The following is a 24,257-nucleotide window of genomic DNA, read 5'->3' as shown; positions in this document are numbered from 1 at the left end:
TGAGATTCTCTGAATCTGCTCTTTCTGAAAAGTTAGGACTGAGTGATCTAAACACCTGCAGCTTCAGATGTGTAGACTTGCTCTGTGGAACTTCATTGTCTTTTGTTTCTCCATAGGCTGTAGTACTTGAGCAAGCTGGAGAAATCACCATTAGACCATGCTGTGGGGGCCTTCCTGTGGATGTGTTAACAAGCAAACTTGCAAGAACTCAACACAGCTCCCAGGAAGTACCAATACCCAGAAGTTGAAGCTTGGGGTAGAATAGGGGTGGCAGTGTTGCACCTTCCCTTCATGCTGGCTGTTTCTCGATACTCTGCTGCCTGGTCCAGTTTAATACCCAATGACATCAGGATCCAATGCAGCTCCTACCTACCCCAAGACTGGACAGACTTATCTACACAGCAGACCAATGTGATGACTCCTGACTATGGCTGCAGCTCTGCAGGACTTGAGGAGCAAGAAGTCATGGAGTCAGTGGGCTCTTGTTGCAGTTTTGTACTCCACTTGGTTTTTCAATTGAGCTTATGGCTTTTTTAAAACATGACTTGAAGCTCTAGTTTTCTAGATCTTTTACAGTGTACAGTATTTTACATAACTGAGCTGTATTAAAAGCTTGTTCATTTACTTGCCAGGGTTCTGGCTCTACTTTGAAGAGTTACTGCTAAACCTAAAACTTGCAATCTTCTATTTTCATCATAGGGTGGTGATCCTCCTCAGGACAGGCACTTACCCAATTCCTTAGAGCACTACTAGTTCCTATCATGCCATTGCCAAAAAGAAGCCCAAGAACTATATAGCTAGTATGAGTTAGCATTCTAATTTTAAATCCTGTAAAAAATATGAACCTAAGAGGCAATTTCTTTATGAAATTTATTTTCTTATATAAATTATGTATTTCTCTGGGCAGACAGCCTTCACCTTATTGCACTAGTAGCACATCTGTAATACCAAACTACAGGACAAGTCTTAAAACAAGAGGTTTGTGTTCTTCAACGTAGCACTTGTCTACCAGGCACTGTAGAAGAGAATGAGGAAAAGCCAGGACCTGCTCAGGAGGCTGAGGGTTGGGTGGGGTATGGGACAACAATAACCCCTCTAACAACTGGTTTTCTCCCAGGAAGGTAAACATGCAAAGCTTCCATCTAGATTTTGGGAGCAGAAACAGGTTGGAAGGCAACTCTGCTCCCCTTGCTTCTGAGAGAAGTGGACACTCGCCTTTCACTCATTTGTAACAAGGCCTAACTCATGCTTTGGGGCAACAATCGGGTGTGGAGTTCATCACCAGATTTATAATTAGCAGCAATTAAGAATGGGCCACCATCACTGCCACAGTGAGGTGGCTATCATCCTGGCACCAGAGACCCAGAAGTTGTAATCTTCTAGATAGATGCCATTAAGATCCAGAGCTGGCTCTGGAAGTAAGCCATTAGAGCTGGGACCTCAAACTGCTCCTTATCTCACCATGGCTCTGCGATCACACTAGTTAGCAACACTCCAGGTGTTGGGTTTTCCAACCATTGGTCAAAGCTATGATATGGAGTCTGTAGGCAGAGTGAAGGGGATGCCTGAGTAGTAGGAAGAGGGAGGGTCATTGGGCAGTGATTGTAACATGATTAGGCCCTCCTTACAGAAGGAGGTAGGGTTGAACAAAGGATTGGGTTAGAAGGAGCTGCAAGTCTCCAAAGCTCCCCTCACTCTGCCTTTGTACTACACTGAAGACAAGTTGCTCACATACTCTAAAGCACATTCTTGATATAGGAATAGGGACTTGGGGCAAGCGGCGATTTGGTATTAGGCAAGAGCCACATTAAGCCTTCATGAGGGCAGCCACCACAGCCTTGGCATTGAGACTGCGTAGGTCACAGTAGGTCTGGCCAGTACCCACAAAGACGATGGGTTTGCTTGTGATGTATGTCATAGAGATAGCAGCTCCCACCTGAAGAAGAGAAAAGGGATGGCCAATCAATTCAAGCCCTGTTTTCACTCAACGCCTCCGTTTCCTTTAAAGACAGCCATTCCTCCTTCCCAGTCTCATTATCCAGTCATCCACTTTTACCTTGTCATCAATGGTGTCAAATTTGGTAAGAACAATGCCATCAATGAGCCGAGGTGTCTGAGCCATAGAATGGTCAGCCAAGGCTCTGTTGAACTTGACCTAAAAAGTGAAAAGAACATAAGAACCCATCTAATTTGCCAAAGTTTAAGTTGTAAAGCGAACTGTCCAAACTCTCTCACCAGTTGATCCACAGCTTCGTTGCCTACTAAGGCCTCCCCTACAAACAGCACCAAGTCAGGTGTATTGACAGTAATGAGTTTGGCCAGGGCAGTCATCAGAGGGGCATTGTCTTGCATGCGGCCAGCAGTGTCCACCAGCACCACATCAAAGCCTTGGTTACGTGCTAGGGAGAGAAAAACAGTCAACTCCAAGCATGTAACTAACTCTCACACTCACTACCAACCTCTCAAGATTTCCTACACTAGCTATGTGAAAAGTCACCCAACTGTCACTCATGCTCACTGCCAGCTTCCTGTTTACTTGCCCAGACTCTGGATTTGGTTACAAGGTAACATAAGGAAAAACCTGTCCTATTCTTGGCCACCACCAAAACCGTTCAGAGAAAGGACAGAAGTAGGAAAAAGACCACATTCAGGTTTACAGTTAGGATACACTAGCTTTTCCTTTAACTACACACATTACCACCCAAAACTACCCGTACAAGTAATTTACCATGACTTCTCTAGTAATAGCCTTAGTCTGTGAAAATTCCCAGGGACAAGGACAAAACAAGCCCCCTTGGTCCCCACACTGTACCAAAGGCAATGGCTTCCATGGCAATGCCAGCAGCGTCCTTGCCATAGCCTTTTTCAAACAGCTGCACCATCGTACGGCCACCATGCTTCTCAGGGGGATGGAGGGCAGTCAGGCGCCGGGTGTGTGTACGAAGCTGCTCAACAGCCCCAGCCCGAAATGTATCACAAGCAGCAATGAGGACACTAAAGCCATTCTCTAAAAGCCAAAAGGAAATCTGCAAAAAATTTAAAGAAAAATGTCACCTAGAACCAGGATTCTAAAGCACAGGGTGGAAAAGCAGGCCGTGGGACTGAGCTGACCTTGGCAAGGTTGGTAGACTTCCCTACTCCATTAACACCACAGAAGGTAACAACATAAGGGCGCTGGCGACGTTGGGCATCCATAATATCCCGGAGCATGTCTACACGGCGCTGTGGCTGCAGGATCTGTACCAGAGACTCCTGCAGAGCTTGCTTGACTGTCGAAGTCACAGCTTAAAAGGGAGATGGATGGATTCAATCATAAAATCAAATATACTTGACACCCAACATCTTTCTCAACTAATGGAATTAAGACCATACTAGGTTTTTCCCCAGAATTCAAATCACACTGTTCTAGGACTTTATTATCTCAATTAACTGTCCTGTTAAGTCCTAAATGTTGTTCTGTCGTAGAGGTTTAGAAATTAAAAGCTATCTGACTATGTCACCTCTGAAATGCATGTGCACTTTGTAACTTGTGGAGATACTTACTGCTAAATGTCCCCATCACTTTCCCTTCTAACTTGTTGGCAACAGATTCACAGAGCTGGACAGCAATGTCAGCAGCCACATTCTTAGCTGAGAAGAGAGGGACAGCTGTTGAGTGCCAGTAACAATGATCAGGTCTCAAGAGCACAGCTTAGAAAATGGATCTATTCCTAAAGAACTATGTCATAGTCTGTAAGTCAACCCAGTCCTCCAGACTCACCAATGAGATGATCACGCATCTTGTCTAGCACAGATTCCATGTCTTCTCGACTCAAGCTCTTGGAACCTACCAGACCCTTCAGCATCCCAAACATGCCACCCAGAGTTCCCTTGGTAGCACTACAATTATAGAAGGTCACAAGTATGTGTAAGGCCAGCAAGCAGGAGGGATGGATCATCAATTCTGCATCCACACCACCTCCCACCTGAAATCCTTCTACCTAGGTTTGGTATTTTGAGTGGCCCCTTCATCATCTGAGCTGCTGCAATCCAGATCTTGAAGTTGTCCCCCAGGCCCAGTTCCTCGAATCTGGAGTACACAGGGCAAAGAAAAGATGTGATCAAGAACACTAACAGCTAAGGGGAAGAGCCCAGGATATACCTGGCAACAGTATTTGAGACCTTGGAAAAATCCAAATATAGTTCACTCCTCTCTCAAATCCAGATATACCCTCCAACTGTTTCCTTCCCAATTTCTGGCCAATGGTGACCTTTACTCTGACCTTTATGCATCTTACCAAGTTGATATCTTCAGAAAGGGCTGCCTCTGGAGTTCCATTCGTGGTGGGGGTACTATAATCCAAGACTTCCTTATTAGCACAGCCACCTAGTTCCCACACCCGGGGTGCTTTTTTGCCCTTCTCCTTTGGAGTATCTGACTTTGTAGATTTACTGCAACGGATCACATAAGAAAAAATTATAGGAGAAAAGTAGTAAAGAACATGAGAGAAGTTCCCTGGCCCTTCCACAGCTGGGTAACAGTCATCAGGGACTGGTTAATGATGCTAACCTGGATTTGTCCAGACCCTTCCCATGCTTCTGAATGAACTCCTCTCTCTTCCTACGGATCAGCTCCTCTTTGGAAAGTTCTCCATTCTCAGGTCCCACTGAGAGACCTGACTTTTCTGTAGGGGCTGTTTTGCTGGTAGCCAAAGTGCCATCAGAACCTGTTAAGAGAAACCTCACTGGAGGAGAAAAAAACATAAATCCCTACCACCCAGATGATAACTACAGTTCTTCCAAATCCTTAAGAGCAAACTTGGACCAAACACCTTAGAGACTACAATGTCTCAAGGGGATGATAGGGTGGTGAGCATTAAGTCAAGGGAGGCCAGCAATGTCAAATAGAGTACCACAGAGCTTTATACCACTATTTTGTATGCCCTAGCAGATTCAGGAAGCTCAAACACACCTTCCTTTTTGGCCCCCTTTTTTTTGTTGTTTTTTGCTTTTTCCTTGGTCTTTTCACCCCGTGTTTCAATCATGGACCTCACAGGTTTCTTAGCTTTTTCCGAATCTTCAAATTTCTTCATGGTAGTGGGAGCACGGATCTTACTGCTCTCCTCTGCTTCACTGAAGACAAAAAAGACTAGTTGGTCTTTCTACCCATGGAAGAGGACCACTCGGACTTAAGAAAAAGGACTACAAGAAACAAGCTACAAAATGTAACTGGTTTGAACCCATGTTACTATTGATGAGCCACCTACAGGCAGGCACTCTTAAATCATGAAAATTTTCCCTTTGAATGGAAAGCCTCTCACCGAAGGAGCCGCAGGAAGTCATTTTGGAAATCAAAAGTGCCGTTCAATAGACTTAAAGCACTCTGTTGTTGGATCTCTGTGCGGTACTTATCCCGGAACAGCCGGTGCACATCATCTATCAACTTGTCTACATAGGTCAGTGTGAGGATCTTCTGAAAGCCAACCTGTTTATGGAAGGAAACAGGGCCAATAGATCTCATTAAATGCCAGCCCAGAATGGAAGGAAGCCAACTCAACCCAAGCCTCCAGAGGTAGGTTTCCTGCCCTGAGAGATAGCCAAACATAGGTCTCCTGCCCTGAGAGAGGGCCAAACTTTCCATCTTACCCAGAAGTTGCTTGCTTTCTCACCTCCACATTCCTAATTTTTTTTTCTATTACTTTATCACATACACAATACCCACAATTAATTGGGTTCATCAATGGGGATGCTGTTGAGAACATAACTTGTCTTTCTAACATACTCCCACTTACCACAAACACCAGCTCAAACTGGTTGTCCAGTTTATACTTGAGTGTGAGAGCCTCATGAGTGAAAGAGTTGTTACCTCCCCGTTCCTGGAAAAAGAGCGTTTCAGCAGTCAGGCTATCCACAGCAAAACCAGACTTTGGACTATGTTTGGGAAATAACCAGACATAATCCTGCCCTCAACAAGGGAGTACTGTGACATTTCTCTCTAGCAGCCCGCCAGAAAAAAGAGAAAGACAGACAGACAGACAGACACCAAGTAAGGTCAAGGGATAAAGCTGGGAGAGGAGACACGACACGTGGGAGGCAGAAAGTAAACAGTAATATATAAACAATCAGATCTTCTGACAGCTGTGAACCATCCTGAAAGGTGTTCTCACATCCACAGTTTCACCCAACCTCAAAACAGCAGAAAACCACGCTGCTCGGATGAGCTCAAGTCCATTAGGACTCCAGAACACCGCTAGAGCCCCGCAAACGGGAGGTGTGGGGGGCGTCGCAAAGTTTCGGGATACTGCGATCCAGGCAAGGGAGTCGATCCCGGTTGGTCGGTAAGCGACCAGTTTGAGAAGGTCAGGACGGGAAGCGCGGAGTGACTACTGGAAGGGGGACCACAGTCAGGGTCTGGGGGAGACAGCCCGGAGTTCTGCCCCGCGGGGGTGGTACCTGCAGCAGTACGGAACGAATCAACGCATTCACGGGCCCGGTGCACGAGTCGCTCACGCCCTGGAAACACCAGAGCACAAGCCCGCCCTTCGAGAAGATCGTGAAGAAGTCAAGCATGACGGAAGCGGGAGAAGGCTTGAGGCCGAGACCGGCACCGGGAACTCGGGCCGCGTCCGCCGCCGCTTCCTGCTGCGCCAAGCGCGGGACACGTCACACCAGCAGCCCCCGGAAACCGGTTCAGCCGCACTTCCGCTACGAGCCTCCGTGGTCCCGCCTCTTCCCCCCCCCGCTCAGGGCGCGCGCGATGACGTAGGCGCAAGACTGACCAATAGCACACAGGGGCGGGACTCCCGAGGCGCTAGCTCCCTATAGCGTGGAGGGGTGGAGCCTGAAGAGCACTGCCCGCTAATCGGCGCGTTCGCCTCTATTCCCTGTGGCGCGGACCGATGACTGAAAGGACCGAGTCGGCTTGAGGGGCAGGCACCTAAGCTGAAAGAAGCCGGGCTCTGGAAAGTCATGTTTCGCAGAGTGCTGCGCCTTGGCTTGGGCCCGGGTCTCCCATACCGGGGGCTACGCACACGCAAAGGAGGCTTTACTCCGGGTAAAGCTGAGGGCAGCAGTGGTTCTGGGGAGCCAAAACCTTCCATAGATGTGACCTTCAAGGTTCGACCCCCTGCCTCGTGCTGGCGGGACAGCGAGTTAGCTCGGGGAAGGGGTAGGCTCGCCTGCTAAAGGTCCAAGAGCCGAGGCAAGTGTATGGATCTCAAGGAGGCACTCCCCAGTGGGCAATTCCATATAAATGGAAGCTTGCTGGTGATGATGGATAAGGATAAGAAACCATTACAGAGGAGCCCGGCTTTAGAAGGCTGTGCAGTATGAAGTATACTAGGGACTCGTGTTCCCTGGGCCTGGGATATCTGAGCGGAGAGAATTGCAGTTGAGTATCTGAGAACGGGGTTCAGGAGGGAGAGAGATCTGCAAGAGCTAAATAATGTGAGTCACACCTCGCTTGATGGGGAAATAGAAAATAATTTTAGGAAATTGAATCTTCCAGTGTTAGAGAAGATCCATGATACTGGGGTCTGGTGGGACAAAGACCAAACAACAAAGTTGTAATAATACTGCTGCATATGAGAAAGGATGACATTGGAAATGTGCCAACCCAAATGCCTATTTCAGCCCACCTTTTTCTGTTCCCATCCTCCAACCCCCAACCACGCAGAAAAGAACCTAAGTCCATCTGACTGTAACTGTGTCCTGCAGACTGGGATGCAAAGGTGTCTGACTTTAAGAAGAAGATTGAGTCCATCCTGCCTGGAAAGAAATATGAAGTGCTGTATGACACCAGCCACCTGCCCCCAGAACAGTCGGATGTGGTCATCATAGGAGGTGGGATTCTTGGTCTGTCTGTGGCCTTTTGGCTGAAGAAGCTGGAGAGTAGACGAGGTGCCATTCGGGTGCTGGTGGTGGAGCAAGACCACACGGTGAGGTCAGGGAGTAAGGGCAGACATCTTATGGAGGACACAGACAATAGGGCAGGTTCTGGGCTTTGGACTTTGGAGCTTAAGAAATAGTTACAGGTTCTTCCTCCCTCAAAAAAGATGAGTGGCAATGACATTGTTTTGTTGAGGGAGGGGAAGAGACTTTGTTACCGTTGTTTAATCTCTTTGGAGATGGGGTTTCAATATATGGCTGAAGCTGGCCCTGAACTCAGCATCTTCCATTCTCTGCCTCCCAAGTGCTCGGATGACACGTGCTCCAAAACGTTTACCCATACTTATTCCTTGAAAAATGATTCCCCTTTGCATTCAGATGTATAACTGACAGCTTCCATTGCAGGATTCCATTACATATGGCATGACAGTCTACCTCGGTTTTTCTTTTCACAGTATTCACGGGCTTCCTCCACAGGGCCTTCTGTGGGCGGGATTTGGCAGCAGTTTTCTGTGCCTGAGAATGTCCAACTCTCACTCTTTTCAATCAACTTTCTCCGGAACATAAATGTATGTACAGTAAGATTTGAAGGATGGGGTGGGAGCCCCTTCTTGAGCCCAGAGATCAGTAGCCTAGCTGGTAAGGGGAACCAAGGAGAAGCAGTGTGTTTGAGGCAACAAGGCATTGGGCTCCTTGGCTGTCTTCCAGTGTTGGTGCCTAGAGAAGGGTTTGTCCTGATCTGGGCCACTGCTCCTGGAGCTGTGGTGAGGCCAGGGAAGCTCCCTTTTGTCAACCTATTTGGAGAGCAGCTCTTTTTCTTTGCACACAGGAGTACCTGGCTGTGGTGGATGCTCCTCCTGTGGAACTTCAGTTCAACCCCTCAGGCTGTCTCTTGCTAGCTTCAGAAAAGAATGCTGCCACCTTGGAAAACAATGTGAAAATGCAAAGGTGGGTGCCCTGAGCTACTTCTTGGCTTCACATTCTTCTCTGAGCTCCTATACCAAGTTAGAAATGGGGAAGCTGAAGGTCATGTCATAAGAATCTCCTCATTAGCGGGGCGTGGTGGTGCATGCCTTTAATCCCAGCACTCGGGAGGCAGAGGCAGAGGCAGAGGCAGGCGGATTTCTGAATTTGAGGCCAGCCTGGTCTACAGAGTGAGTTCCAGGACAGCCAGGGCTACACAGAGAAACCCTGTCTCGAAAAAAAAAAAAAAAAAAAATCTCATTAGTAGCTCTTATTATCAGGAAAAACGGGCCTGTTTAAACCTTCAAGGCCCCATGATGAGGGCTATAACCCAGTTGTGGACACTTAGCACCCATGTAAGACACTCCCAAACCTAGCAAACCAGAACCTCCAGGGAGTGGCCAGGGGATGGGGCTTCTAACAAGAATCCTAACTTAGGGATCAGCAAGCTACATAAAGGGCCAGACAGTAAATATTTTAGGTTTTGCTTGTCATTTTGTCTCTGTCTCAACTTTTCTGCTCTGCTGTTATAGCACAAAAGTAGCCACAGACAAAACATAGAAATAATTGAGTGTGGTCCATAAATAAAAGTAGGCAGCAGGTTGGCCTTAGCACATTGAGCTTCACATCAATTAAGGGTTGGGCATCTTTGTGATATGGTATGCACAGGCTCTCTTCTGATATGCTGTGAATCTCACTAGTGAAGCCAGGTAAATGTCTGCGGATGCTAACTCATTAATTAATTTAATCAGAACATCCCATTTTACATGTGGGGAAACTGGGATAAGATCTAGTAAAGCTGGCATTGCACCTCAGTTTAAACTAGACATTGGTTCCTAGGAGTGTTTCTTAGCACTTTGATCCCCTGGCCAGTTAGTGTTCTAGAGGAGACACTCATTCTGAGGGACAGGCTTGTGCTAGGCAGCAGAGAAGAAAGTGTTTTACAGGAGGCAGTGGAATGTGGTTCCCCACCATCTTGTAAAAGGAGATACAGTAGGTCAGGCCAAAGAGTTGAGAGTACTGAAGGGAGAGAGGAGTGTAGAGAAGGAAAAATGAGCCTTCACATCCAGCAGTCAAGAGAAACGGGGCATTTGGGACAGACAGAACTGAGTGAACTGGACGTCCTCTCCTGGAGTCAGGGTCCATGTTTCTCCCCTCAGAATATTCTCCCTAACACATTGACTGAGATGCACACATTTCTCTTAGGCAGGAAGGAGCCAAAGTCTGTCTGATGTCTCCTGAGCAGCTGCAGAGCAAGTTTCCCTGGATAAACGTAGAAGGAGTAGCTCTGGCATCTTATGGTGAGGCTCACCATCAAAGCACATATTATCTTTTTTCTTTCCCTGAACATGGAGCTTGAAGGCTCCTTGGGTTGGAAGTCTCAGTGTGCCATCTCCATACTGAAGGAGGACCACTTTCCTCCTGAGCAACAGGGTCCATCCCAAACCATGCTACTTCTCTGGCCTTCAGCATGACTGGACTCTGGTAGAGTTGGTCAAGATGACTTTCCCAGCTTCTAAAGCCCTAAAGAAGTGTGTGGGGTATACAATGGGAAAAGGAGGGTACCAAGGCTTCATGAGTTTTCTTTTTCCTTATGTCAGGATTGGAGGATGAAGGTTGGTTTGATGCCTGGTCTTTGCTCCAGGGTCTTCGTCGAAAGGTCCAGTCAATGGGAGTCTTTTTCTGCCAGGGAGAGGTGACACGTGAGTCCAAAGTCTCATTCCCTCTGCTTATGTCTTACACCAAGGACAAGGCCTAACTCAGGCTCTGCCTTTCTGCTCACAGACTCACCTAGGGTTGGTGTGAGAGGCCATCTTCTACTAACCAGTTCAGCTTTCTTCTCACTACACTGCCCTATTCCTGGGTAGCCAAGTTTATCTTGGTTTCATGATGTCTCTAGAGTGTCCATGGAAAAGCACTCATCCTTCCCATGTTCTTTCCTTGAATAAGCAGTGGTGGTTGTGGAGCCAGGAATGTGGCTGTTGGTAGAGTGCTAGCCTAGCATGCATGAAACCCTAAGATCCATCCCCCTAGGTTATATCCCCATAAACTAGGCACGGTGCTGCATGCCTGTAATCCCAGAACTCTGGAGGTACAGGCAGTAAAATAAGAAGTTCAGGGTCATCCTCTACTACATAGGAGGTCTGAGACTGGTCTGTGTTACATGAGACCCTTTCTCAAAAGAAACCAGAATGACCCCCTATTTCCCTCAAGGGCATTGCCTGCGTGCGTGTGTGTTAATTACTGTTCTGTTGCTTTGAAGAGATCCCATGACCAAGGCAACTCTTATAAAAGAAAGAATTTAACTAGGGGATGCTTGGAGCTTCAGAAGATCAATCCATCAGCATCATCATGGTGGGGAGCATGGTGGCAGCAGAAATGATGCTAGAGAAGTATCTGTGAACTATATCCTGATCCACAGGCAGCAGGCAGAGAGAAAGACAGACACTGGGCCTAGTATGGGCTTTTAAAACCTCAAAACCTATTCCCAGTGACACACCTCCTCCAACAAGGACACACCTCCAAATCCTTCCCAAACAGTTCATCACTTGGGGACTAAGCATGCAAAGATAAGCCTACAGGGCCATTCTCAATCAAACCACCATTTTGTGTCTTTGTGTCTATCTTTGTGTCTATGTTTATCCAGGGAAACTTGTTCTGCAGCTGCTCAGGAGACATCAGACAGACACAGGGAGAGTCTCCTGAGGGGAGAAACATGGACCCCAACTCCATGAAAGGAAGTCCAGCTCACTCATAGCTCTCTGCTCTGCCCCAAATGGCCCATCAATATATGTTGATGCGAACACTAGAGCTAGAACCCAGGGTCTCATGCATACTAGGTATATACTCTACCCCTGAGCTAACCCTTCCTGAAGGGCTTAATTTTAATTTCTTTCCTGCAGGTTTCATCACTTCATCTACCCCAATGGAGACCCCAACTGGGGAACACGTAGTATTGAGAAGGATCCACAACGTCCATGTAAGTCCCAAGTTGTAGTGTGCTCCTTACTAAAGTGGAGGGCAAGAAGGGAGATAATCTGCTCAGATGTCTGTCCTCTACCTGCTTCCAGCACTGATAAAAGTTGGGCTTAAAGGGAAATAAACCTGTCAGGATCTATTGTGTGCCCTTATTCCCCTCACACACAGCCAGCCCAACTTCCTTCCTCTTACCCTCTGGTGCCTACAGGTGAAAATGGACAAGAGCCTGGAGTATCAGCCAGTGGAATGTGCTGTAGTGATCAATGCTGCAGGAGCCTGGTCTGGGAAAATTGCAGAGCTGGCTGGTATTGGCAAGGGACTTCCTGGCACCCTCCAGGGTACCAAGCTACCTGTGGAGCCAAGGAAAAGGTCAGGACAGCTAAGGATGAAAAAGAACTGTTAGAAAAGTTTAGGGTGTATTTGTGTGTGTGTGTGTGTGGTCTGCGCAAAGGGTTGGTGAGGGTTCTTCCTGCAGTGTCATAACTTGCCTGATCATGACAGGTATGTGCACTTATGGCACTGCCCACAGGGACCAGGTCTGGAGACACCATTAGTTGCAGACATCAGTGGAGTCTATTTCCGACGGGAAGGATTGGGCAGCAACTACCTAGGTGGCTGTAGTCCTACTGAGGTAAATTAAGTTTCGAGGAGACATAAACAAGATGCCATTAAAGAGGCAAGCCATTAGGGAGGGGTGGGGAGGCTTTGCTCTCCTTCATGTTAGAATTGGAATCCACTGAAGGGATTGATTATGGGAATCAGATCTTGGCTTGCCCTCATATTCCAAGCAATATAGAAACCTTGTCTCTACCTCTTACTCAGGAGGAAGAACCAGACCCAACAAATCTGAAAGTGGACAATGACTTCTTCCAGAGCAAAGTGTGGCCTCATTTGGTCCAGAGGGTGCCATCTTTTAAGACTCTGGAGGTAACTAAAGGGGAATAATTGTTTCTGTTAGAATTTGGCTATCAAGCAGCCCATCTTAGTCTTTTTGACCTGTTGTGTTCCCTCCAACTAACAATTGCAAAGAAACCTACTGGATCTATCCCATCACATGAGCCCTTTAGCAGATGATCCTGAGCAGGGGTGTGGGTTGAGCGTGTCTGTGAACCTCAACATCTTTTGCACCTGCAGGTACAGAGTGCCTGGGCTGGCTATTATGACTACAATACTTTTGACCAGAATGGCGTGGTGGGCCCTCACCCACTAGTTGTCAACATGTACTTTGCTACGGGCTTCAGTGGCCGTGGGCTTCAGCATGCACCTGGCATCGGTCGCGCTGTGGCAGAAATCATACTAGAGGGTCACTTTAAGACCATCGACATGAGCCCCTTCCTCTTTACCCGCTTTTACTTAGGAGAGAAGTTGGAGGAGTACAATATCCTCTGAGCGTGAAAACTGTCTCTGGGCCTCACCAGCCCAGGCATGCTCTGCCTCATGCTGACTTCGGTCACTGCCTGAGTCTCCCCAGCACTGTGTCAGGGATACATCCCTTTCTTCACCATCCTTTAAACCAGGCTTCTTCCCCGGTGTCTCTGGACATGGAATGAGCATAGGCACAGAGACCCAGACCAGTGGAAAGTGATGAAGTGGGACCCTAGGACTGATTGTAGCCTAGGCTGAATCACTACCCAAACAGTTCAGCAGGCATCCGAGGCATGGTGCCCAGGACTGGCCTCCTTCCTGGTGTTGATGCAGAGAAATCTGACCAGAGCCAAGGCACAGCATTTTAGGATAACCTGGCCAAAATTTATTGACTTGTCTATTAACCTGTTCTTTAATCAACATATGTATGTGATTAATCCCTTCCCTCTGGCCTTATGTTCTTCCTACTTTTCTTCTCATGGTAGAAGCTTTTGAAGTATTGTGCCATTAAAAAGGCAGCTTTGGGGGCTGAAGAGATGGTTAAGAGCACTGACTGCTCTTCCAGAGGTCCTGAGTTCAGTTCCTAGCAACCACAAGGTGGCTCACAACCAACCATCTGTAATGGGATCTGATACCCTTTTCAACTCTGTCTGAAGACAATGACAATGTACTCACATACATAAAATAAATAAATCTTTTTAAAAAAAAAAAAAAAAAAGGCAGCCTCTTGAGTGTGTTTCTTCGATCCTCTGTGGGAGGCATCTTGTTTGCAAGCTATCCTGTTACAGGAACAGTGGTTCTAGGGAAAGAAATGGGATCATTGATGTAGTTAACTTCTATAAACCCTCAGCTCTGACTACCACATTCAGTCTATAGCAGGATTCAAGGTTGCTTTCTGAGTGGATCATGGAGCTTTGGGGAAAAAAGGAGCCAGGATCTGAAGAGCCACACTGAGAAGCTTGGATTTCATCTTGGCAGAAACCCAGCAGAGTTTTAAATATGGAAGCAACATGATCAGATTTTCCTTTTAAAAATCTCCGTCTGGCTAGGATGTAGCCCAGTGGTAGAGTGCTTACTTAGCGTGTGGATGGCCCTGGATGTGATCCTCAGCAGCAACAGAGAGGAGCTGGGGGAAGTCACTGGTTCCCTTGAAGAGAACAGAGTCAGATAGCAAAGCAGGAAGCAGGCTCTAGACAAAGGCTGTTTAGTCTACTTCACAGATAACAGTCATGGTGGGAAACACGTGGAGCAATGTGACAATGAACATGAAATAGAGTCAGCGTTGCCCAGGTTTCTGGCTTAACAGTCAAAACAGGTACCATGCTTCTTACCAAAATGACAGAGGGAAGAGCAGCAAAATGAGTGGTCTGCTGGGGAACAGACCGAAAGAAAAGTGCCTGTGGGAGGGGTGAGCGGTAAGTGGACTAATTGGGTGGGCAGTCCGAGTGTAGACAGGTGACAGAACAGCATCAACAAAGGAAAGCAAAGCGTTGAGGACAACACAGAAAAGCTGGGGTACCCACTGACATTTAGGGAGAACAGATGACTGCTGAAAGTGGCCCATGAGGCAGGAGAAAATCCAGTTAAATGGAATCATGAAGACCAAGAAGTAGGCACTAGAATGAAATGTCACATGACAGCTAGGCTTAGCACCTAGCAGGTCAATGGTGACCAGGGAATGCAATCAAAAGGCACAGAGAGAAGTTAAAGAAGAGAGTGAACCAGAGTAGAGCTTCCTAGGAAAACTTCCTTCAGAAGTCCTTTGGAGTAAATAAAAAGTAAAAGAGGTAGACACCATATAGGGGAGGGGACAGGAGAGGAGATGGGCCAGCTGGGAGTATAAAGCCTGAGAGTGGCTTGAAGAGAGCCAGAAACTAGGCAGTAAGCAAAAGAGAAGTCACCAGAAGGTAGTGCTGAAATATTAGAAGGGTCTTGTCATGAGCAGGGTGGACAGGCTTTAGGCTAAAGAGATAGGTCAGAGAATTGGTTAGCCCTGGATCATAGAGGTGCCCTGTAGCAGATTTAACAAACCTTTGTATCTGCCATGAATCTGGAGTGATGGCACCTAAGCTTTGAAGTAGCCTGTTGTCAGTGATTGTTATCTGAGATTTGTATGGGGTTGTTCCTTTGAAGGTTTCTCAGAGCTTTTGCATATCTTAGTCAGGAGATAGGTCTGGAAAACCAGTATGTCTTCCATGGCTGAGAATTGATTGCTTAGGTGATAGTTCTTTCAAGATAGCCCCTAAATCAGATAAGAAGTTTTGGTATGCAGAAATTGACTTGCTAAAGGTGCCTTTTATGTAACAATAAAAAGAGCTTCAAGGCAGCTGTGGGTTTCAGTCCCACAGAGGCTTCCCCTGCTGCTAAGAAACCTGAATTCATCCTGTACTGGCTCTCTTCCATTGATCAGTCCATGTAACACACCAACATTCACAGTGCCCCATAGTGATTTCAGCACAGCATCAGTCTAAGGGTTCAAAGAAATAGATGTTATAATCATTAACGCTTAAGGAAACCTCTACTTCCATGGGGCTTTAATCTTGTCTCATGAGAAAGCCTTTATGGACTTGTGATTATCTGTCTTGCCCTTTCAACTATAAGAGGGGCTGGGCCAAGCCCTCATCTTTGTCCCCAAACCTAGCAACCCCACACTTTCTCCTGTACTCTGCCCATCGAAGCAATCCTGATGGACCCTAAAGATCCTTTCTGGCCCCAGGGAGTTTATACTGCAATAAGAGGTAGGACAGATGGCTCAAGATGCCATTTATACCTGACAGCTTAGTTTCAATCCCCAGAAGCCAAGTTAAAATGCATGATATGGTTGCATATGTGTGCAATCCCAGGGTTCAATATGTCAGGAAAGTAGAGACGGGAATTGCCTGGAACCTCAAGAGCCAGCCAGCCTGGAGTATATAGGGTGGTGGAAACAAAAGATATCCTACCTCAACAAGGTGGAAGAGAACCAACTCCCAAAAGCTGCCCTCTGACCTATACACATGAATAATAATGTTTTAAATCGTTATTTCATTTGTGTGTGTGTGCTGGGGGTGGGGGCAAGCTGGAGTTAGATACAACTGTGAGCCACTGGATATGGGTGCTGGGCATCAACTCAGGTCCTCCAGATGGGCAGCAGATGGTCTTAGCCACTCCAGCCTCAATCTCTTGGCCAGGTAGAGTGGCCCAAGCCTTTAATCCCAGAACGTAGAGGCAGGAAGATGAAAAAAGTTCAGTCGTTTTAATTTCAAGTTTGAAGCTAGCCTAGGCTATTGGGGGAGGAAATGCTTTCCTAACAGGATGCAGAAATGAGCCTGGCTGGAAGAGAGGCAGTTTTCACAAGCACAGCTGGGCAGAGGCCAAAAGGAGAGCAGAGATGTCCTTGCCAAGGAGCCATCCACCAAGTGTGAGCTACTTCTGGGGGTCTAGCTGCTGGGGGTCGGGGTGGAGGGTGGGTGTGAGACAGCTCTTTCCCAAAAGCATTTTATCCTTTCAGGATAAGAAATGGTTTATTCTTGAGCCATACCTGAGTGACCGTATCCAAGGAATATAGATTTAGGTTACCCTAAGCTGCACGTTCCAATGTGGAAGGAGCTTCACAAAGTTTTAAATTGTTACAGAACAAAATCATAAATCAAGACAAATTTAAAATACATTGGTGGGCACATCGCAGAGGCAGTACAGCAAGAAGGAAGCTTTGCTATAGGACTCAGGTGTTACCTGATGATAGCTTTGGGGTGGGCAGCTAGGGATCTGTTCAAGGAATGGCTGGTTGTTCAGTGGGTTTTAGAGCTAGCTGAGCTAAGATGAACCTCTGGACAGGCAATATTCCTATCTCTCCAACTCGCTGCAGTTCTAGTCAGTAAGTCAGTCTTTGCAGACACAGTTGCTTTCCAGGAATTCTTATGAATATTCATCTCTCACAACACCAGCAACCAGAGAATGTAATTTTGATGAGTAAACCTAGAAAGATCATGCATGAACAACGCCACGGCACCAACTGGCTCCCTCAGAACAAGTTACAGGTTGGCTGGCTGGAGAGAAAAAGAAATCAGAGAGGGCTAATAAGGCCTTACACCAGCCCATTCTACTCCTGCCACCTGCAGTATTTCATGTGAGTTGGTTTTAGGTTGGTATTTTAATAACACTTCGATAGCAGGGAATACTGAGTGCTGTATTAGTCCCTCGGCGTTGCACAAAACTCACAGCAAGAACTCTAAGAAGTGGAGGCAGAGGACTTAAGTATTTCATCAGGGCTTGCCAACATTTTGCCCAGCCACCCTTTTTTTGCAGTTATTTTGGTACCCTCGTAAACGCAGTTTAAATGCCACTAGGAAATCCCTGCCCTGAAGTCAAGCACTTTTGGCCAAACTGATTCCAGCCTGTGGACAGCAACCTTAAAGGGACCCATTTTCCCCTAAAGGTATGGACCTCCTAGTGGCTGGCCGGCTCCTTTGTCCACTTAACCTACCTTACTTAGGGGATGAAAGCCTCATTTTCCCCAACCGTGCGAAAGAAGGTAAGGTCTGCACTTCCCTTTCTGGAGTTTTCTCCTCGTCCCCTTGCCCTCACACAGGACAAACCCGGGCTCAGGGCTTCTTGGCAGTCTTAGGGAGCTCGGGTGTCTGGGTTCAGCCTCGGGTCACGGGCAGGCAGCCGGGAATCCTGAGCGCCACGGACTGGCGAGCGCCCCCTAGGGTCCGGCCGGCGGGCGTGGGCAGGAGAGTGGCTGGTGCGGGCGGGAGGACCGTGGCCTAGGAGCTTCCGGGAGCCGGGGCGCGGGCACTTCCCGGACGAGTCTGCCACCCGCAGCGCGGACCCGCGCAGGTTAGCAGGTGGCGGGGACGCGGGGCGGTGGGCGGACGGGCCCTGCAGAGTCAGCCCTTTCCCCGGGACAACGCTCCCCTGCCCCGCCCCTTCCAATCTGGGGTCCAGCACTCCCCCGAAAGCCACCACCTTTCTGTGGCACCGATGCCAGCATGGAGCTGTTAGTCCGACTGGGCTTCAAGCAGCTGGGCCACATCAAGTGGCTCTCCCTGGCTCCCTGAAGTCTCTGCCCTGTCATAACCTGGTCCCTCTGGGCTTGACTCTGTGGCAACGTTCTGCAAGAGTGTCACTTTATTTAAAGTTAAGAACCCACTGGGCGTTGCTATCGCGGTCATTTAATGGGCATCCACCAGGGATTACTACAGTGCCAAGTACCGGAGGGACTAGGGGAGTAGGAACAGTTTGGTCCTTAGGTCCACTGGGTGGCAGGTAAACCAGAAACCGGAGAAGCGCAACTAGAGAAGGAAGTAGGGAGTTCTCCATCGGACAGACCTACCCAGGAATGACTCAGAGGAAGCCTTTCTTGCTTTGTTTTCAGACTTTAAGAAACAATATACAACCAACATACCGAAACATAGATCCCGAGTCCTACCAAACCACTTTTCACAGGCTTTCTTGTGTAACCTGCATCCAGAACAGTAAGTCTATGTACATATGCTGCTTGGTGTATAACATTCTGTGGAAAAGGTGGACTGCGAACTGGCTATCCGATTTACTGAACATGGTTGTTTTCAGCTTTGGCCTGTTTTGAGTTTGACTTGTGCCTTGGCTCAGTTTGCTGTGTGCAGTAGCTTTCTAAAATAGTTGTGTTTGGGGCCAGAGCAGAGGCTCGGTGGTTAAGAGCACTGGCTGCTGTTTCAGAGGACCCTAGTTCAATCTCCTCACCCATCATAGTGGCTCACAAACATCTCTGTCACAAACTCTGGTTCCAGATGACCCAGTGCCCTCTCTGGCCTCCACAGGCACATGGCATGAAAGTGATACACACACATACACACACAGAGAGAGAGAGAGAGAGAGAGGCAAAACATCCATGCACATAAAGGAACATTTTCTTTTTTTTTTTTTAAACATTTATTCATTTATTATATGTAAGTACACTGTAGCTGTCTTCAGACACTCCAGAAGAGGGAGTCAGATCTTGTTATGGATGGTTATGAGCCACCATGTGGTTGCTGGGATTTGAACTCTGGACCTTTGCAAGAGCAGTCGGGTGCTCTTACCCACTGAGCCATCTCACCAGCCCAAAGGAACATTTTCTAAGCTAGAAATAAAAGCTGTGCTTGCTGGCTAGCTACCACAGCAGTCACCTGTGACCTCAGCACTCTGGTGGAGCAGAGAAGAGGTAAGTTCAGGGCCAGCCTGGGCTCTCAGACCCTATGTCAAAACAAAGCAAGCAAGCAAGCGAACCGAAGTTACAGCAGTCGCTCCCAGCCCACATTCTGTGTGTGCTCCCATTCTTCCATGTCCCCATCACGCTCCAGCCAGCGGCCTTCTCTCTGAAGCTATTCTGCTCACTGCACGGCTTTGAAACCCTGAGGTTTCAATTTGCATTTTTCTGAGGCCCGGTAAACCGAGCATCTTTTGGTCTGTTGGTCATTTGAATATCCTCTCTGTGAAATGACTATTCAGTCTACTCCCCAGTTGTGTCTCTTAGCAGTTTGTAGAGTTCTTGAAATATTTGGGATTTGGACGGTTGTTAGATACACATTTTTAAACATTTTCCCTGTCCCGGTAGATTCCCTCCTCACTCTCCTAATGGTATCTTTGGAGCAAAAGTCTTCACGTTAATATTTTCTGATTTATCATTTTCCCCTCCTACAGACTGTATCGCATTAGATTTCTTTCCCCCTCCTCCCCCTCCCCAAAACATAATGGTTCTCAAACCTGTACTCTCTGCACTCAGGGCGATTGCTGTGAGTTTGAGACCAGCCTGGCCTACATACTGAGTTCTAGGCCAGCCTCTACAGAATGAGACCATGTCTCAAAAAGCAATTTGTATTTTGCTTTGTCTACTCCAAAGTCAGAAATTAGGCCATATACTTTTCTATGCGATCTTGATTGATAGTGACAGATAACTCTCATATCCATTTAGAATGTAATTTTCATGGTTTGAGATGCAAGATTGAGAATAATTTTCCCCACAACATTACTTAAGTTGACCTAATACTATGGACTGCAAAGACCACCTTTCTGAGCTGGTGGTATAGCTCAGTAGATAGCATGCTTACCTAGCATGCACAGAGCCTTGAGTTGGATGCCCAGCATGGCCTAAAACTGGACTTGGTAGCCCTTGCCAATAATCCCAGCACTTCAGAGGTGGAGGTAGAAAGATCAGAAGAAGCTCAATGTCATCCTCAGCTATCTAACGAGCTGTAGGCAACCCTGGGGTAAAACAAACCTTACCTCAAAATAAGTAGGGAGAGGAGAGAAGACTGTCTTTTTCAACTGACTTCAGTGTCACCATCACCATTATTGGAGGCAGAGGATTGCACAGGTGCAGGACTGTTTAGTGACATTGGTTTTCTGTTGTTGGCTTCCCCTTCCCTGGCAGTCATTTTGCCTACACTGCTGTTGCTTTACAGTAAATCCTTTCTTTTTTCTTTTTTGGTTTTTCGAGACAGGGTTTCTCTGTGCAGCCCTGGCTGTCCTGGAACTCACTCTGTAGACCAGGCTGGCCTCAAACTCAGAAATCCGCCTGCCTCTGCCTCTCAAGTGCTGGGACTAAAGGTGTGCGCCACCACTGCCCAGCTACAGTAAATCCTTTTGACTCTGGTAGTGCTCAGGTCAGAGCCTGGCTTCAAGATCCTAGGCACTTTCTCCAATCTTTTCCCACAGGGCCTTTTAGAAAGTGTATTAGGAGCATACTATATTACTACATTATGTAGTTACAGATATTTTTCAGAACAAAGGCAGTGTTTTTGAACTAAGAAACTTAAGCATTCCAAGAGCCACTTTGAGAAACATGGCAACATTAAGTTTGCTATGACTCCTCTTTGGTTGGTAGAATATGTTTCTCTGTGGCTAAAATACAGTGAAGTGTTTCTAGTTTAATGCCTTTGAGGAATTCACAGCTCCCCTTCCGCAAGCTCTCAGATGCTAGGATTACAGGCACGTGCCACAATACCCAGGAAACCTTTCCATGTATGCCTAAGTTTAAAATAGTGGGTGCTTTTATTCATGCAGATACACACTTTTTGACATTTTTATTCTTCAGAACTTACAAGATGTAGTATGGAAAGCAATTTGGACTTTATCTCACAGAAACAGTCACACAGTGTGATGAGCCCTTTTTAATGTGTTCACTGTTAGCCAGGAGAAGAGGCATATGCATGTAACCCCAGCACTTGGCAGGCGGATCTGGAGTTCAAAGTCACTCTGGGCTACAGGAGCCTCTACCTTAACCCATCCCCATAAACATAAACAAGCAAACAAACACATAAATAAATTCACTGTTTACAAATAGCAATTTATTTGCTTTTTTAAGATTTATTTATTTATTTTATGTATACGAGTACACTGTAGCTGTACAGATGGTTGTGAGCCACCATGTGGTTGCTGGGATTTGAACTCTGAACCTTCAGAAGAGCAGTCAGTGCTCTTACCTGCTGAGACATCTCGCCAGCCCTTATTTGCTTTTTTAAAAAAAGATTTATTTATTTATTTATTTAATGTGGGTACACTGTTGCTGTCTTCAAACACTCCAGAAGAGGACACCAGATACCATTACAGATGGTTGTGAGCCACCATGTGGCTGCTGGGAATTGAACTCAGGACCTCTGGAAGAGCAGTCAGTATTCTTAACCGCTAAGCCATCTCTCCAGCCCTATTTGCTTTTTTTTTTTTTTTTTTAAATTAAACAATGTATTAGTGGGTTTGGAGAGATGACTCAGCTGTTAAAGAACACTGGCTGCTCTTCCGGGAAACCCAAGTTCAACTGGAAGCAAACATACAGTAGTTCACAACTGTCTCTAACTCCAGTTTCAGGGAATCCAACACCCTCACACAGACATACATGCAGGCAAAATACCAACACACATAAAAATAAAGAAATAATTTTTTAAAAATGTATTAGTACTGAGCCAGGTGTGGTGGCACACACCTTTAATCCCAGCACTCAGGAGGCAGAGGCAGGCGGATTTCTGAGTTGGAGGCCAGCCTGGTCTACAGAGTGAGTTCCAGGACAGCCAGGGCTATACAGAGAAACCCTGTCTCAAAAAAAAATGTATTAGTACTATGTGTGTGGTGGTGTATATACACAAATGTGTGTGTGTGTGTGTGTGTGTGTGTGTGTGTGTGTGTGTGTGTGTGTAAGGCAGAGGACAACTCTATGGAGTTGGTTCTTTATGTGGACTCTGAAAATAGAACTCATGTCACAGGTTTATACAGAAGGCTTTACCACCTGAGCCATCTTGCTGGCCTCCTTTTAGGTTTGTTTGTTTGTATGTATGTTGTGTGTGTGAGATAGGATCTCAGTGTGTATCCAGACTTGCCTCGAAATCTCTGTGTAACCCAGGCTAGCCTCAAACTCATGACCTTCCTGCCTCAGCTTCCTAGTGCTGGAGTCACAAGCAAACACCACTCACTGTTGTTGGCTTTCAGATTTTTTCTTTTTTTTTTTTTTTTGCAATGGGGATTGAATCCAAGACATCATACATAGCAGGCAAGCACTGTACACTCCCTGAGTTACATTTCCAGCCCTTCACTGCTCATCATACACCCGATGTGGTGTAGGCCTCCATACACACACTGTGGCACATGTCCCCCTCAAACACACATAATACTTATACATTTTTAATTTAAGTAAGCAAGTAAATTGCTGCTATTTATAAGCAGTGAGATCCTTCCTTCCTTCCTTCCTTCCTTCCTTCCTTCCTTCCTTCCTTCCTTCCTTCCTTTTTATTTGGGAGGAGGGGTTAAGGTAGGGTCTCCCATAGCCCAGTCTGGCCTTTAGTTTACTCTTTTAGCCCAGAGTGACTTTGAGCTCTGGAACACTGATAACACTAGCACATATGTAAATAAAGAAAAGAATAATAATAAATTAATTAATTAATTAATTAAAAATTTTTCATGTTTATGTTTTTTAAAGTTTATTTATTTTGTATTTTGTGTGTATGGGTGTTTTGCCTGCACATACGTCTGTGTACCAGGTGTGTACTAGCATCTAGAGGAGGGTCTTGGATCCCCCGGAATTCAAGTTACAGATGGTTGTGGACTACTGTGTGGGTGCTGGGGACCAAACCAGGGTTCTCTGGAAGATCAGAGTTCTTTTAACCTCAGAGCTATCTGTCCAGTTCCATGATTGCTGATTTAAAACCAGCATAAACTACACACATATATATATAGTATGAATTTTATGTGCTTATATATGCATGTATATTATATATGTGCATATACACATAAAGTATCAACATCAAGTGTATATCTTTCTATAGTTTAACATCTAGACTAATGCTTCCAAATATCAGAATTTTCTAGAAAACTTGTAAAACTTAGACTTCACTTCTAAACCAGCCAATAAGTACCTTTGTATTTTGCTTTTGCAAGTTGGTGTGTGTGTGTGTGTGTGTGTGTGTGTGTGTGTTTATTTACTTTATCTGTTTTGTTTTGTTTGCAGAGAGATTTCAGTTTACAGCCCCTGCTGGCCTGGAATTCACTATGTAGCCCAGGTTGGTCTTGAACTAGAAGTGATTTCCCTGCCTCTGCTTTCTAAATCCCTAGTGGAATTATAGGCATGTGCCACCATACCCAGTGCCACCATACCCAGTGCCACCATGCTCAGGCTGGCTTTTTTTTTTTTTTGAAGGAACTTCTTGCTAATTTTCTATGAAGTCCTTGTCATTCTCTATAAAGTAGGGTTTTGAGATACATATTACTCTACTTTATGAAATTTTTTTTAAAGAAAAAGTGACTTCTTATGAGCCCCTGTGAATCTGAGATTAGACAAAGCTAGTGATCAGCCCTTGGTTTGAATTCACCATCTTATCTGCTTGATGTGTGGTGACTGTCACTCTGCATCTTGGAAAAGTTAAGTCATGTCTGAGTGATGGATCCCCAGCCTTGGCTACAGAAGAACTAACAGTGAAAAAGGAAGGTGAGTGAGGTTTTATCCAGGAAGGATGTGGTTACTGGAGCTTTTCTGCCACCTTGCACAACTGTCCTGTCAGAGAAGCTGACACTTTTCTGTCATGAGAGTTAAAGAGCATATCACACCGGAGACTCACACCACCACTGCCACCACCACCACCACCACCCCCACCCCC

General features: G+C 46.4%; 4 protein-coding genes across 7 annotated transcripts in view; 3 read left to right on the top strand and 1 right to left on the bottom strand.

The window, feature by feature from the left end:
* Positions 1-902, top strand: part of Fam118b (family with sequence similarity 118 member B) — a 48,330-nt gene extending 47,428 nt beyond the window's left edge. For 2 of the 4 annotated variants that reach the window (XM_021208130.1, XM_029543031.1), the window contains one exon: positions 117-624. In XM_021208130.1, the coding sequence (XP_021063789.1) occupies positions 117-130 (14 nt within the window). In that variant the 3' untranslated portion in view covers positions 131-624. Of the gene's footprint in view, positions 1-116 lie in introns of all 4 variants that reach the window. The other 2 variants (XM_021208132.1, XM_029543032.1) reach the window with 2 other exon arrangements.
* On the bottom strand, positions 852-6,669 carry Srpra (SRP receptor subunit alpha). The gene is made up of 14 exons (XM_021208128.2): positions 6,433-6,669; positions 5,772-5,855; positions 5,301-5,464; positions 4,952-5,112; positions 4,550-4,706; positions 4,278-4,431; positions 3,981-4,069; positions 3,761-3,879; positions 3,544-3,630; positions 3,112-3,284; positions 2,813-3,026; positions 2,236-2,399; positions 2,057-2,155; positions 852-1,936 (listed from the first exon to the last, which is right to left on the bottom strand). The coding sequence occupies exons 1-14, from the start codon at positions 6,547-6,549 to the stop codon at positions 1,808-1,810; spliced, it is 1,911 nt and encodes a 636-aa protein (XP_021063787.1). The 5' UTR covers positions 6,550-6,669; the 3' UTR covers positions 852-1,807.
* A 206-nt stretch (positions 6,670-6,875) lies between these two features.
* Positions 6,876-13,759, top strand: Foxred1 (FAD dependent oxidoreductase domain containing 1). Its single transcript, XM_021207411.2, has 11 exons — positions 6,876-7,033; positions 7,696-7,916; positions 8,322-8,435; positions 8,696-8,814; positions 10,036-10,130; positions 10,431-10,532; positions 11,733-11,809; positions 12,017-12,177; positions 12,310-12,439; positions 12,631-12,735; positions 12,943-13,759. Exons 1-11 carry the CDS (start codon positions 6,949-6,951, stop codon positions 13,195-13,197), a joined length of 1,464 nt encoding a protein of 487 aa, XP_021063070.1. The 5' UTR covers positions 6,876-6,948; the 3' UTR covers positions 13,198-13,759.
* Positions 13,760-17,908: 4,149 nt separating this feature from the next.
* Positions 17,909-24,257, top strand: part of Tirap (TIR domain containing adaptor protein) — a 16,463-nt gene continuing 10,114 nt past the window's right edge. The window contains exons 1-2 of the mRNA XM_021207523.2: positions 17,909-17,994; positions 18,533-18,632. The gene's annotated coding sequence lies outside the window, so the exon portion shown is untranslated. The remainder of the gene's footprint in view (positions 17,995-18,532; positions 18,633-24,257) is intronic.

The sequence above is a fragment of the Mus pahari genome, chromosome 10, assembly GCF_900095145.1.
Source record: "Mus pahari chromosome 10, PAHARI_EIJ_v1.1, whole genome shotgun sequence".
Taxonomy (NCBI): domain Eukaryota; kingdom Metazoa; phylum Chordata; class Mammalia; order Rodentia; family Muridae; genus Mus; species Mus pahari.
This window is presented reverse-complemented; position numbering and strand designations above follow the sequence as displayed.

What these genes read in the sequence shown, in the direction of transcription:
- Srpra (XM_021208128.2), bottom strand. Translation starts at nt 6,549, where the DNA reads ATGCTTGACTTCTTCACGATCTTCTCGAAGGGCGGGCTTGTGCTCTGG. An exon ending in TTTCTGAAGATATCAACTTG is followed by an intron (nt 4,070 to 4,277) that starts GTAAGATGCATA and finishes TGTGTACTCCAG; the next exon opens with ATTCGAGGAACTGGGCCTGG. An exon ending in ACTCAAAATACCAAACCTAG is followed by an intron (nt 3,880 to 3,980) that starts GTAGAAGGATTT and finishes CTATAATTGTAG; the next exon opens with TGCTACCAAGGGAACTCTGG.
- Foxred1 (XM_021207411.2), top strand. Translation starts at nt 6,949, where the DNA reads ATGTTTCGCAGAGTGCTGCGCCTTGGCTTGGGCCCGGGTCTCCCATAC. An exon ending in CAAAGGAGGCTTTACTCCGG is followed by an intron (nt 7,034 to 7,695) that starts GTAAAGCTGAGG and finishes TGTGTCCTGCAG; the next exon opens with ACTGGGATGCAAAGGTGTCT. An exon ending in GTGGCTGTAGTCCTACTGAG is followed by an intron (nt 12,440 to 12,630) that starts GTAAATTAAGTT and finishes CCTCTTACTCAG; the next exon opens with GAGGAAGAACCAGACCCAAC.